Genomic DNA, 15,346 nt, shown 5'->3' with positions numbered 1-15,346 from the left:
CCCTAAAGCCACCGACCCACGCTGTCAGGTGGGGAGGATCACTCTGTGTCCTACAGGGTGGGTGGCCAAGGGAGCAGGGCTCTTTGGTGGGGGGGGGGGGTCACTGTAAAGATTCAATAGTGAATTGAATCTTTCCACCCCAGGCAAGGAACCCTGGGAAAGAAGTGAGCGGTCTCCGCGGGGCACTCTGGGCTGGGCCAGCCCTGCCTTGTTCTGGGAGCCACGCGGAGTCCGCTCACCACGTGGGCATATCTTTGCCCAGCAGGTTCCAGTCACAACAGAAGTGCAGACACCTGGCCAGGCCCTGCTGGACTGGGGGAGGGTTCCAACACCAAGTGGGTCAAAAGCAGCTCCTCATCACCCACAATTTAGTGGCCTTGGCCCCTTGCAAGATTTCATTTCAGTGTGTGAAAGCACTTTGCAGTTCTTGCAGGCCCCACAGGCCTCTCCTCCACGAGCTCAAGGAAAAGCAGCAGCAGCAGCAGCAGCGACGCAGCATCGCGCTTTCAGGCCCTGCCCTGCAGCCCCTGGTTCTTGCAGGGCGCCCTGGCTGAGGCAGGCTGCCGGCCAGAGCCCCTGCGCCCGGGCCACCCAAGGGAGTTTCTCAAGAGTAAACACTGAAACTCGAGGCAGTTCAGGGAAGCGCTGAACAAACGGCATGGGTCAGCTGGTCCTGGTTCTGGCTCTATTCTGCGACTTCTCAGTAACAAGGCTTGTGCAAGTCCAGAAATTTCTTCCTCTGAGCCTATTTGCCTCTGCAAAATGGGGCTGACCCTTCCTGGGTCATAGGAGGGTTGGAAGGACTGAAAGAAGGATCATGAGCAGTGTGCTTAGCCCAGGGCCCTGCCGTGGAGGCAGAGCACAGACCTGGGTGGGGAGAGGGTGCTGTCAGATGCCAGCAGCATTTGCTGGACCGAAGACACTCTGCACTCCACCCTCCAGTGACTCCCAGCACCAGTCTTTGTTCTGAGACAAGGTCCTCCTTTCCAGAGGCATCTGTTTTATTGGGCTTCTGGAGACAAGAGTAAAGCCGAGTTCAGGGAAATGGGTGCCTTCTGGAGGCTTTTCAAGTCAGGTAAGGAAAGGATGGTGGAAGGAAAACAGAGCAGGAAGTGGAAGAAGGGAGAACAGTCTCAGCTCAGTTCCTAACTCACCCTATGGCTCGGAGCAAGCCACCCCTCTCCTGGACCTCAGTTTGCCAACCTGCAAAATTGAGCAGTTGGAGACCAATGATCTCCAAGGGCCTCTGCACCTCCGGGTGCGTAGGCTCTGCCATCACAAATCATGCCAGGTGGAACCCACGGTCCTGCCACTCACTTTCCAGAATCGGAAATCCTGGCTTTGGGCTGGGTGAGTCCAGGGAACAGCAGAGATGCTCGTGGCCACTTGAAATGCCAACGATGCAATTATTGGCCAGAAAGGACACCAGAGGGCGCAGACCCTAGATCCAACCTGGCCCTAAGAGCCCGAGGGGCTGAGGGGGAGTCTCAGGGCATCTGTCGGAGTCAGGAGGCCTTGCCCCTCCAGATTGTGACCACTCTGAACCCTAAACAGAGCATAAAAGTAATGGACCTTTCAAAATAGTCCCACATTAAAAAAAAAAAAAAAAAAAAAAGCCTGAACCAAGCCACTTCTCCGTGGGAGTTTAGAAAGTCTGGGAGCAGGAAGGGATGCTGGAGCCCAGCTTCCTCATCACAGAGGGGAAAAGGCCCAGGGCAGGATGGTGCTTGGCTCAGGGTCACACAGCTATCACACACCAGCTTTTCCTCCTGCTGGAAGGGTGGTTCTGAAAACAAGGAGCACATGCGTCCTTCCCAGTAAGCCTGGGGAGGAGGGGTGAGGACTAACCACAGGGCTCTGGGGCAGCTTCAACTCCCAGATAACAAGGAAGCCCACACCCACCACAGCCACCACACCCGGCCCAGGAATCTGACTGTGAAAGAAAGGAAGGCAGAGTCCTCAAGGGAATTTACAGGCAGCTCCCCAGGAGAGAAGGAACCCCCAAGCCCAGTCCCTGCCATCCCCCTGGCACAGTTCAGTGGTTAACGGTGGGTAGAAAACAAGATCCGCAGCCAGGGGTTGACAGTTCTGTTAGCCAGATAGTATTTTCAGCTTTGCCTGCCGGATGGTCTCTGTTTCAACGACTCAACTGTGCAGTTGGAGCAGGAAAACAGTTACAGATAAGATATAAATGAATGGGCAGGGCTGTGTTCCAATAAAGTTGTATGTGCAAAAAACCGGCAGAGAGCCAGGCCTGGCCTGCAAGCCACAGTCTGCCAAGTCCTACACTAAACTATCACACTAAAACCATCCGGACCTAGACAGGATTTCCTTCAGCTCAGCCACATGAACCCCGGGACATTCCTATAATTCAGGTCTCCAACGCTGCTATGTTTTTATATTACTTCAACCCTGGTATGTCTTAATAGCCTAAAACTGCAAATAACCCAAATGGCATATTCCCACAATGGAATATCCCATAACAGTGAGAATCAACAATCTACAACTACGTATCACAGCATGAATGAAATCTCACACTGAATATTTAACAAAAGATGTCAGACTCAAAAGACTTAATACTGTGAAAGAAGTGTTACGGATCGAAATGTCGTGTCCCTCCAAAATTCCTAGGTCGAAGCCCTAGTCCACAACGTGATGATATTTGGAGGTAGTAAGACAGGACGGAAGGGGTCAGGGCACAGCCATTCAAAGAACGATGCAGCAATTAACACCAAAATGGCAGAAGATTCAACTTCCAGTGAACCTTGAGGATCAAGTTGGCAGGAGATTTGACTTCTAGTAGACCTTGAGCTTCATTACACGCCCATTGTAATATATTAGCATGGTGAATAACATGTCCACAGGTGCCATGACAGTTCCAAGACTAACCATAAAAGGTCAAAGAGTGGGCAATAGCCAACATCCTGGGAATCCCAGCCCCTTCCCCAGGGTAGTTAAAATGATCCTCCCACTTGTTAGCATATGAAGCTATGGAGCCCATAAAAACTGGCAATGGGGCGCCTCGTGGCTGCCTCTCGCTCCCTTATCTTTGGAGATGGCCCGCACTCTGTCTATGGAGTGTGTAACAACTTTTACTCTAATCTGAGCACCCAACCCCGACACCTCGTGGCCTTTCTCTTGCCTTTTGAAACAGCCTACACTCTATGCAGTATGTATCTCTCTAAATAAGTCTACCTTTACTCAACTGTGGCTCGCTCTTGAATTCTTTCCTGCAAGAAGCTACATTTGGTGGGGCTCAGCTGAGACCTGGGACACGGCCCTCCTCACACCCCACTTCCATTTTTCCTGCCTTTAGTGGGGCCCCTGAGAAGTAAGCAGGGTTACAAGAGGTCATGAGGGTGCAGCGTCCATGATTATTGTCCTTATAGGAGGATCTCCCCCCACTCCTCTCTCTTCTGTCTCTGACATATGAGAACACAGCAAAAAGGAAGCCAAGTGCAAGCCAGCAAAGAGAGCCCTCAACAGAACCTGACCACGCTGGCACCCTGATTTTGAACTTCCAGCCTCTGGAAATGGGAGAAAATAAATTTCTGTTGTTCAAGCCAGACAGCCTATGGTATGTTGTTATGGCAGCCCAGGCTGACCAAAACAGAAAGAATACTTGGGCAGAAAAACTGCATCCAATCAAAAGTTACTACATAGGCAAGAAGGAAGACAAAAATGTGATCTATAACAAGGAAAAAAAATTCAGGAACTAGAAAAAGACACCCTGAGGAATAACAGAGAAGATGGAATTAGCAAAGACTTTAAAACAGACATTGCTCAGGGAAATATACTCAGGGATTTAAAGGAAAGTATAAATATAATGAGAAGAGAAATAGAAAATATAAAAAAGATCCAGATAGAACTATTAGAAATAGAAAACACATTAGAAATGAAGACTTTGTAGTAGAGAATAACCTTTGTTTTGTTGGAGGTAACAACATGGACACCATGACCTAGCCCACAGGGACGGCTGCAAGAACAAAGAATGCCTGCAGCAAGAAGATTGCAACACTCAACCACACCCCCCTCCCTTATTTTTTGTATAAAAGGAGCCTGTATTCTGACTAGAGCAGGATGGTTCTCCAAGACATTAGTCTGCCATCCTCTTGGTCTACTGGCTTTCCAAATAAAGTCGCTATTCCTTGCCCCAGCACCTCGTCTCCCGATTTACTGGCCTGTAGTGCAGCGAGCAGAACGAGTCTGGACTCAACAACAAATTCACTATATAGGTTTAACTGACAATAGACATTATAGAAGAAAAGATGAGTGAACTTGAAGAAAAAGCAATGGGAACTATCTAAACAAAATGATACAGGGAGTAAAAAACAGCTAAACAGAGCCTCAGTGACCTGTGGGACAACAAGGAGTCCAAGGTGGGAGGGTGTATATTTGAAGAAATAATGATCAAAGTAATCACAAACTTGATGAAAACTACAAACCCAGCCCAAGGAACTTAAAATAGAATAAACACAAAGACAACCACACCAGCACATATCCTCGTAAAACTGCTGCTATCTGGAAGTAAAGAGAAATTCCTGAAGTAGAGCCGGAGAGGGGAAGACAAGACACATCACCTAGAGTGTGCGTATGCAACCAAATGAAATGAAAACATATCAAAATGGGGGGCGTGCAGAAAATGCAGAGCATCAAATACAGGCATACTTTGAAGATACTTGGGTTTGGTTCCAGACCACCGCAATAAAGTGAGTCACTGAATTTTTTTGATTTCCCGGTGCATATAAAGGGTTATGTTTACACTATACCATAGTCTAAAGTGTGCAACAGCATTATATCTTAAAAAAAAAAAAGGTACATATCTTAATTTAAAAAATACTTCACTGCAGGGGGAGGGTATAGCTCAGTGGTAGAGGTCATGCTTAGCATGCACGAGGTCCGGGGTTCAATCCCTAGTACCTCCGTTAAAACCAACTAAATAAGTAAATAAAACCTAATTACCGCCCCCCCATACTTCACTGCTAAAAATTGCTAACCATCATCTGAGCCTTTCAGCGAGTCACATCAAATATTAACCACAGATCACCATAACAAATACAATAATAATGGAAAAGTCTGAAACACTGAAAGGAATACCAAAATGTGTCAGAGACATGAAGTGAGGCAAAGCAATTGGAAAAACGGTGCCGACAGACTTGTTCAACGCAAAGCGGCCACCAACCTAATATTTGTTAAAAATGCAGTATCCGGGAAGCAAAATAAAAGGAGGTATGCCTGTATTTATACGATAGGAAAGAAGAAAGATCTAATACCAATGATCTAAACTTCTACCTGAAGAAGAAAAAGAACAAGATATTCCCAAAATAAGTCGAAGAGAGAAAATAATAAAAATAAGAACAGAAATCAATGCAACAGACTGGAGATGGATGGTGGTGATGGTGGCACAACAATGTAAGTGTACTTAATGCCACTGAGCTGTGCACTTAAAAATGGTTATAATTCTACGTTTTGTTATACACGTGTTATGACAGTTTTTAAAAATAAAAACATAATTTAAAAAATTTTTAAGAAATTAATGAAATTAAAAACAAAAACAGCAGAGGACCATCACCTAAAGGAAGTCAGATCCGAGAGTGAAATAGAATTTACAGTGACAGGAGGCAGCTGGATGGCTGCTGGAGGAAAGGAGGGGAGAGGGTGGCTGCACAAGGACAGTTTCTGGAGTGATGGAAATGTTTGATGTCTTCACTGTGGCGACGGTGGTTACATGGAGTAGGCAGCTGTCAACTCAGTGAACTATACACGTGAAACGGGTACATGTTATTCTATTTAATTTAGATCTCAATAGAGGTGATTTTTTACAAGCATTTCTGGAGGTGGGGAAAGGAAAAAGGTACAAACAAAATGGGAATCGGGTACTCCCTTACAGATGACAAATCACTCCAGCAGACTGGGCCATGTTGACTATTTACTGACCAAGGAAGCAGAATTATACACACCACCAGTAACTTAGAACTGACACCACCCTGTGAGTGTGTAACAATCACGGCCTGGGCAGTAATCATAGTGCACCATGTAAACAGCCCATCCTTGCAAACCCCTCCTAGTGGTCCCCTCAGATGTGCCTAAGCCAGTGAGATCAGGAGCTGAGGCCCTGCAGGGATCAGCACCACAGGCAACACCTAGTCCTACTGGAGTCTCCGATTAAGCAATCCTTGCTCTCTGCCTTGGCAAGCAGAAAGGTGGAAAAATATACACGCACCACACCCTCACGTGCCAAAAGATAAGGCGGTCTATTTCCTATGAATTGGGGCAGCCCTTCTGGCGAATATGACTATATAAATATGTCAGGCAGGTCAAAATAATGGACATACCTTCTGACCCATTTAATCTTACTCCTGGGACTCTATCTCAGCAAATAGTGTCTCTACTTTCCTCAAAGAGAAGAATCTGTATTACAAAAGCTAATCATTGCATCCTTATCCAAGACAGTAGAAAAATTGGAAACAACCTAAATGTCCATTACGGGAATTTCCAAAAATACAATCGGGAAGACTATGTGGCAGCCTGGAATGTTCTATGCTAGGTGATACTGATACGAAAACACAGGCTTCAAGATTACGACAATACCCTCACAAAGATGGGAAACCATGTGTGACTGCAGCAGGAAAATGGAGCCTGGAGGAGGGAACGCAGTAAAGCTGGGATGCTTTGTGCAGTCTTCTAGAATTTCCACGCAATTACAAAAGTTTATGAAATAAAACTGGAAGAGAGAAAGGTACCACTTCTCAGCAGTGAAAGTGAAAATACATAATGCACGTTACTAAAACACTAGACTTCTCCTTTTTGACTGCATTCATTACCAAGAGATGGGAGCAGAGAAACCATCCGCGTTCAGACCTAGGCCTTGGGGTCTGACGTCCCACAGACAGCGCTCAGCTCAAATAAGGGCAATTCTCTAGCAGATCCAGAGTCAACAGCCCATTGTAGGGCCAGACAAAGAGATTAAGACCGTGCATCCTCAAAGATGCCAAAAATGGCGGCAAGGGCAGGGAGCTGACCGTTAGGTCCCTCCACGTCAGACTGGCTTTGCCTCTCTTGGGTAAGGTGACCACATGCCCGGGCTTGCCTGGGACAGTTCTGGGGCACATCTGCTGTTCTGGCAAAATTCTTAATAACCTCTCTCTCATTCTAAAAGTTTCCCGACTTGGACCATAAATTACATGTTCACCTTGCTCATGGGAGAAATCTGTTACTTTGAAGGAAGGGGCCTCAAGCCATGCTGGTCACAGAGCACAAATGTCCTTGTTTCTCACCCAGAAGCAGGCTGCACATTAGGCTCAGAAGCAAATTCCTGCATTTCACAAGTGTGGAAGCCACGGCTCAGAACCAGTCCACGTCACTGAGAAGGCCGACGGCAGGGCCCTCTCCTCTGTGAAACACAGGCTGATGGTCTATGCCTACAGGCGGCCTTGGTTCTTCACTTTTAATCCCTCTCTGAAATAGATCCAGGCAAGGGCTTTATTGGGACCTTTGCAGATTAAACTCAGTGTTTGTGGTGGGAAACAATCCTGGAGTTGCAGGCATCATCGGAATCATCCCTTGAGAGGATTCACTCAGCAAAACCAGGGAAGCTCAGAATTCTTTGTGGAACCAGCTGGGGTGAGAATAACAAAGACAAAGGCTGTATACCACTCCCAGCTTCCCTCCCTCTGCAAGTCAAAGTGAGATTTTTTTTTTTTTAAAAGAATTTTAATCATGGTAAAGTACACATAATATAAAACGTACCATCTTGGGGATGGGAAGGGATAAACTGGGAGTTTGAGATTTGCAGATACTAACTACTACATATAAAACAGAAAAACAAGTTTATACTGTACAGCACAGGGAACTATATTCAATATCTTACAGTAACTATAATGAAAAAGAATATGGAAAAGAAATTACATATGTATGTTTGACTGAAACATTACGCTGTACACCAGAAATTGACACATTGTAAACTGACTATACTTCAATTTTAAAAATGGAGAAAAGAAAACCCACAAAAAAACAAAAAACCATCTTAACCATTTTTAAGTGTGCTACTCAGAGGCGTTAAATACATTCACGGTTTTGTGAACTCACCACCACCATCCACCAAAAGAGCTCTTTCCATGTTGCAAAAACTGACACTTTGTCCCCATTAAACAGTAATGTCCCATTTTCCCCTCCCCCCCAGCCCCTGGCACCCACCATTTTACTTTCTGTTTCTGAATCTGACTACTCCAGGTACATCATGTAAATGGAATCATACAGTATTTGTCCTTTTGTGTTTGGCTCATTTCACTCAGCATAATGTCCTCAAGGTTCGCCCATGTTGTAGTATATGCAGAAATCTCCCTCATTGTTAAGGCTGAATAATATTCCATTGCATGCATAGACCATATTCTGTTTATCTACTCATCCTTCGCTAGATGCTGGGGTTGCGTCTACTTCTTGGCTGTTGTGAATAATGCTGCTGTGAACAAGGGTGTGCAAATATGTCTTCAAGATCCTGCTTTCAATTCTTCTAGGCACATGCACAGAAGTTGAGTTGCTGCATCACATGGTAGTTCTATTTTTTACTTTTTGAGGAACTGCCATAGTTTTTTCCATAGCAGCTGCACCATTTTATATTCTCACCGACAGTGCACAAGGATTCAAATTTCTCCACATCCTCCCCAACATTTGTTACTTTCTGGTTTTTAATAATACTCATTCTAATGAGTGAGAAGTGGTATCTCATTGTGGTTTTGATTTGCATTTCCCTAGGTCAAAGGGAGATTCTGCCCTAGAAACAGGCTAACACAACCAAGGAATGATTATAATTTAAACAAACCAACCAACAAAACAAAACAAGGTAAAGTGTTAGTGTCCTCAAAATGCTGTGTTGGCAGTGTTTCCCTGGCGTCCCTGCGATGAGACCCCACGAAGCCCAGCTCCACACTCACTCAGTAAAACGTGCAGCTCGGAGCAGACGCCAGCATCAGGGGCATCCACATTTCTTGCCCTGAGCCGGTATTAAAGGTCCCTTGGAAAAATCTCAGCCCTGAAGTTGGAAGGAGACAGCTTTAAAAAAAAATTGTACTGCTATAGATGTTTGCCATAAAAAACGTTACTGGGCTAATAATTCTGGAAGGGGCAAATGGCTAAATAAAACCTCTGCTTGTTCCAGCATCTAGAATTGGTCAAAGAATCAACAGGTTGCTTCTGCATATTCAAACCTGCCTACCGAGCCCAAGTCCACCATCAACACTGCCACCCTTCTGCTCCACTGCTCACTGTGAATTCATCAAAACCAAACAAATACGAAAACGCTGTGCAAAACAATCTATCCGTGATTTGCTTCAAAATAATCCAAGGGGCAGGGGATATAAATTTAATAAAAGCGGCTGAGTTGGTAATTTTTCAAGCCAGGTGATGGAAACATGGCGGCAGGGGGTGGGAGGTTCATTATATTCTACTTTTGTATTTTTCTCCATTTAAAAAAGAAGACTTTTGTGGGGGGGGGGGACACAGTTCAGTGGTAAAGCATGTGCTTAGCATGCACGAAGGTCCTGGGTTCAATCCCCAGTACTTCCATTAAAAAGTAAATAAATAAATAAATAAATGTATACATAAGTGTAAGTAAGTAAGTAAATAAATAAAACTCTTCTAAGGCGGTAAGCGTTTGGCATATCATTTTACACATTTTTAGCAACCTTGAGAGGCAGGCAGCAGGCAAGTGAGAACAGTATTTCACAAAAACACTGAGGCTTATCAAGGTTGCTCAGCTCAGGTGAGAATCCAGACTGGCACCTGGGTGCACCCTCCCTCACCCCCGCTGCACCGTGCACTTCCCGGAGGGCTCTGCACCCCAAGTCTCAGGCCTCATTCCACGTTCCCAGCTCCTATGCAGATGAAGACAGCAAATCGTAGCCAAGAACCCAGCAGGGAGGGGCCGGGCAGCCTCCCCATCTCGTTTTCCCAACCAAGCTCTCATGATTCGTTTTCCTGACTGTTCCTTTTTATCCCTTCCTGTTCCGCCCCAGTGCACACGAACTGAAAAATGATTAACTCTCGACCACACACACTGCCAATTCTGCAAAGCTCTGATAACACTGCAGCACCCTTCAGTCACCGAGCAGACTTGCTACCACTCTGGATTCACGAACTCCGCTCTTTGAACTTGGTGCTGTGAACGTAAACACTTCCCAAGAGCAAAGAATCTGTTCTGAAAGGCTCTGAAGGAATGGAGATTACCAGGGGCCTCAGCCACAGAAGCAGCAGCAGGGCAGTTTCACTCCAGCTGCAAAAATCAGGATGAGAGTCAGAGGCTGGGGTACAAGGCCAAGCCAGCACAGCTGGTGAGGGCACGACAGCTGCGTGGACAAGTGTCTAAAGTGTCAACCGTATACCTGGCTGGGGGCTGGGGACTCCAGGTGGGGCCAGAGGGCTCTCCTCCAGGCGGGGCAATGCAGGTCGAGGAAGCCACACATTTCAGGGATGGGGCAGCCACAGCCCTCCCATGAGGAAGGGTCCACAGGAACCACCTCAAATATCCAGCACTGCCCCACTTCAGGGACAATGATGAAGTTGCTGATTAAAATTGTCTGGGCACCGGAAAAGTCCTGGGGTGAATGGCGAAGCCACTGAATCCCACCCTATTTCTCCAGGACAGAAAACCCCTGAAACTTTGAGATAAATCATCAGGAGATATGATGCTGGAAAATTCAAGGGTGAAAGGCTGAGAAGTCTTGGTTAAGTCTGTCTTGTCGTCAAGAGTTCCAGTCCAAATAGGAAATGCCAAAACCCATAGCAGAGGTAAATGTGGCATCATGGCCACTCATCCTGTCCCTCCTTCGCCATCTGCCCCTGCCCAGACACTAGGTGCAGACCCAGACACAAGAAACGAGGCTGGTATTAAATGGAGGTTTTAAAAGCCTCCGTGCACGGTCATGGCCATGTCGCCTTGCCTTCCTGCACTGAATCAATCTGCCTCTCCCTGGACCAACCTCAGTGACACACTCTGATATCCCTCTTAACCCCGCGACCATCTCCAGTGCCCAGTTTCTCTCCTCCTCTTTAAGGCAAGAGTCCTTGAAAGAACTGTCACGAGTCCCTGGTTTCCACTTCCTCAAGTCCCACTGGCTCCTGGGCCAACTCCCGGTGGGTTTCTATCCCCAGCAGGTCTGGTCAAGTTCACAACAACCACCACCTGGTCAAAATCAAAGCCAAGTTTCTGCCCTCCTCCTACTTCACCCACCTGCGGCAGAGCTGCCTGCTCTTCTCTGCATGAAGGGCTTCCTCCTCAAGGCTCCTATGACACAAACTCTCCTGGTCTTCCTTTTACCTCAGGCCACCCACTCACAGCCAACTTTGGAGTGGGCCTTCCTCCTCAACCCCACCTCTAGCATCCCCAACTCAATATTCAGACCTCCTCTTCTTAGTCACCGTGCTCTCCTATGATCTTGTCTGGTCCACCGCTTTCTCTGATGGTGGCCAAGACATTCATTTCCAGGATGGCCGCTGGCACAGGAAACTGACATCTCCATGTGGCTGGCTAAGAGACCATTCAAACTCTTCTGCCCCAAATTCCATCTCTGAACATGGGACCACCATCCATCCCTTCACTCGGCAGAATCGTTCCAAAATCAGATCAAACACCATCCAACTTATATCCTACCAAGAGCTACTAAAAGAAGCAGAAGGTAATTCCAGCTACTTACTGAGAACCATACAGTCCTACATGAACTGGCTTCTTCATGCCCATGTCCTCACCTGTGTCTCCTCTACCTTGTACTCATTCAGCTCCAGCAACATGATTTTCTTTTTGTCTCTTGCACATGCCAAGCTCATTCCTGCCTCAGGACCTTTGCACATGCTGCTGCCCCTACCAGGAGCTTTCTTCCTGAGACCCCACATAGCTTTGTTTTCACTAGTACACAAGTCTCAGCCCACAATCCACCTCCTCAGAATGCACTTCCCTGATCACCTTGGCCAAGGGGCTTCTCCCTACCCACTCTGAGGCTCAGTAGGCTAACACCCCTTCTGGTTGAACCATAAGCACAGCAAGGACAGGGCTTTATTGCCCTTGTCCACTCTCACCTCCCAGAGCCCAGAACAGGGCGCACAAAGGACCTGGCTGCTGATGTTTCCCTGGGGCATTCCTGGGGTGTGGGTTGAGGGACACAGACATGCTTCTGGGCCAGAGCCCCAAGCCTTACAAAACCCCCAAGGGTGGGGTAGGGCCCCTTAATCTGGTCTTCAGCCACCTCTTGGCCTTTCCCATCGCAGCACTTAACGGTCTATTTTATAATTTACTTGTTGCTAGTTTCATGAGGACAGGACTCATCAACCCTGACCACCATCTCCTCCAGAGCCTCACAGGGGGCCTGGCAAATCAGAAGTATGTGAAGAATCACAATTTACTATTTAGGACTAAGCCAGGGAACGCATCTGCTCTCATCCACTCACCCAGAAGACGATGTTGTAACTGAAAAGGAGGTACTTGTACCAGCAGCTGACCTCGGCGTTAGAGTATCTATAATAGTGCATCTTCTGAGAAGCAGGATCTGTGGAGAGAGGGGGAGGGCAGTGATGAGGCAGCAGGTTCAGTTTCAAAACATCTCCCCAAAACCTGCGCCCCAAGGAAAGAGCAGAGGCAAGACACACACACAAGCTCCAGAAATCCCCAGAACATCTCCCGTGTTCTTTCACTAGTCCACACATAGGTTTACTACCAATGCCGGCTACAGGTTAGACAAAAATCAAGTGAAGCCAACTTTCCACAGACCACCAAAACACTAAGAGGAGAATTCCTAAAAGAATGAACAATGGTGATTTTTTTAAAAAAAGTGTCTCCTCCCGAACACCAGGACTTCGGCTGGGAACCTTCCCGAACATTTATCTTATCCCTCTCTGCTGGGTACTCATTTCCCCACTTCATGCTGGAGGAAACAGGAGTTCAGAAAGGTCATGTGACTTGCCCAAGGACAAGACAGAAACAACAGGGCCCAGGATCTGAACCAAAGATGGAGGGTCCACAGTCCACGTCCTTTCTTCCCACCACCCAGGGCAGAGTGGCTAGGAGTTGAGGGAACCAAACAAAGAAACAAGGGCTTGACCACTGAGAGCTGCATTTGGAAGAAGAGATGAAAGGGCAGGTCTGGACGTGATCTCACCGTGGCCGGTAAGGAAAAGCCATATTCGTTCATCTGAAGTCTTCTGCGGCAACCTCCCAAGCTCAGCCCTCAAGAGGTGAGGAAGGCGAAGCACCCCGGGCTGGGCAGAGGGCTCCAGCGCACACACAGAAGCCAGCCTTCACCCCACTCCTCCGCGCCCTGCCCGGCCTGCCCTCCAAGCCCACCCAGCCACCAGGACGGCCGCCTTGGCCTCCTGGGGCTGCCGTGAAGCTCAGATTACAGAACACTGAACTGCACAGGGTGAAGTGTGTGCTATTCTTTTTTATCTGTGTCCATCCCCCAAAGCCTACACAAAGGAGGGTGCCCTTAAAGGATCTGGCCAACCTTTACTACACTCTTTTTGAACCCCAGTAGCAACCCAGGTGGATCCCTAACTCCCCTTGACCCCCAGTGCCTGAAAGGTGGGGAAGGAGGGAGATGCCTCAAGCTGCCCCCCAGCCCCCTGTGGCCTCTCACTCCCCGGGGTGAGGAGAGGAACAGAATGTAACCGAGGGCCTAAGGCAAAGACAAACAAGGCTACTCTGGCAGTGGGGAGGCTGCCCACCACCCACCCACAACTGCCAGTAAGAGACCAGCTTCTGCGCTTTGCTGTGGAGCAGCCACTGCAAAACCCCTTCCTGGGAGGCGGCCTCGGCTGCCTGGCCACTGGTCTGTCATGTTCTGAGAAAGTGGTGCCGGGCAGGGACATGAAAACCACATCCCTCTGGAAATGGGTGCTCTGACTGCTCAACCATCCTTCCCACAGAGCAGAAGCAACAGGCAGAGTCTGGACACCACCATCCACCCGCCCCCTCCCTCCAAGAGGGATGGGAGCGTGGTCAAGGCTCTGCTGGGAGCGCCCGGCCTGCCTGGCCTCAGAACCCAGCCAGGAAGGGTCAGAGACCCAGCAGCCCCCATCCCCACCTCCCAGTCCCACCTGCAGAACACCACTTCCACAAATTTCCCCTTCAGGAACGTGTATGAACAAAAGCCGAAGTACCGAAGGACAGTACCGGACACAAGGACACACAAGAGGCCTGAACACGGCCTGGGACACACAGAGTGGCTGCAGGGAGGATCAGGAGCCCTTGAGCAGAGACTGCATCCTTCAGCCACATGACCTGATCCGGGGCAAGTGTCTGCCTCTCAGGGCCTCAGCATCCTCAACTAAAATGGGGCAATGACCGATCCCTAATGTCACCAGTGTTGAGGAGAGCAGCTGGCAACATCAAAATGACTAATTCTAAATACAGATTTCTGGAGGTTCCGGTAAGTAGGCCTGGGTTGGGCCCGAGAATCCACATTTGACAAATTCCCCAGGTGATCACCCAGTGGACCCGGTATCAGCTTGGGCATGGAGGACTGCGTTCCCTCTAGGGATCTTGCAAAGGCGGGAGGACCTTTTTAGCTGTGCTGCAACAGAGACTGGGGGTGCGGTAGGTAGTGATGGCTCCTGGTAGGCAATTAACTAAAAGTAACCAAAATTCATCCATCTGTGTTTCGCAGATTACAAAGCCCCAAAGCACTGGTTTGCTTTCCTAGCTACGGGTGACTGGATTAATCCACATAAAAAATTTTTTTTAATCTAAAACTCAAGTAAGCTCACGACAGAGAACAGCCAACTTCACTGGAAATGACCTATGAGGCAGAAAAATGTTCTAAGTGGTAGAAACCTTGTTCTTTTTATGGACAAGACAATCCTGCTCCTCAGAATGCTAAATGCATGCCCCCCCGCACCCCCTCCTTGTGGCTCCTAAAGAAGCCAGAAGGTGGATGGCATGCCCTCCATGGAACTGGGCCCCAGAGATTGGGGAGGGCTGCTAAAGCATGGTACCCCAAAGTTCAGGAACCCTAGAGGGCGCTCCTTAGACATCATTTAACCTGACTAGAGTTAAGACCTCTCCCCAGAGCTCTGAAGCAGTAAACAAAGCCAGGCTCCCTTCTTTTTCCTTGCTCTGGGCTCCACAAAGAAACCAGCTAACTAGCACGTACCTGTATGCCTTCCACAGCACTGCAGACCTCATCCCTGCTCCTTGCCCAGGGCCGCTGGAAAATGATTACCCTGAGGTGACACAGGGACTCCCCAGTGGAGGTCCTGGTCAACTTCAGCTCTAGCCAGGTAAGTGGGGAGAGCACGGAAAGGCCACAGGGAGCTCCCTGGCACGCAGGCGGCAGGGAGCCAGTGCTCTGGAGTGTGGCTT

General features: G+C 48.2%; 1 protein-coding gene across 5 annotated transcripts in view; it reads right to left on the bottom strand.

Annotated features, from left to right (window-relative positions):
* The window catches only part of TSPAN14 (tetraspanin 14), a 54,949-nt gene that overhangs the window by 15,508 nt on the left and 24,095 nt on the right, over positions 1-15,346 (bottom strand). For 3 of the 5 annotated variants that reach the window (XM_032491596.1, XM_032491594.1, XM_032491595.1), the window contains exon 2: positions 12,439-12,536. The exons of the other annotated variants lie outside the window; for them this stretch is intronic. In XM_032491596.1, the coding sequence (XP_032347487.1) occupies positions 12,439-12,519 (81 nt within the window). In that variant the 5' untranslated portion in view covers positions 12,520-12,536. The remainder of the gene's footprint in view (positions 1-12,438; positions 12,537-15,346) is intronic. 5 annotated transcript variants of the gene reach the window in all.

The sequence above is a fragment of the Camelus ferus genome, chromosome 11 (assembly GCF_009834535.1).
Source record: "Camelus ferus isolate YT-003-E chromosome 11, BCGSAC_Cfer_1.0, whole genome shotgun sequence".
Classification (NCBI taxonomy): Eukaryota; Metazoa; Chordata; class Mammalia; order Artiodactyla; family Camelidae; genus Camelus; species Camelus ferus.
This window is presented reverse-complemented; position numbering and strand designations above follow the sequence as displayed.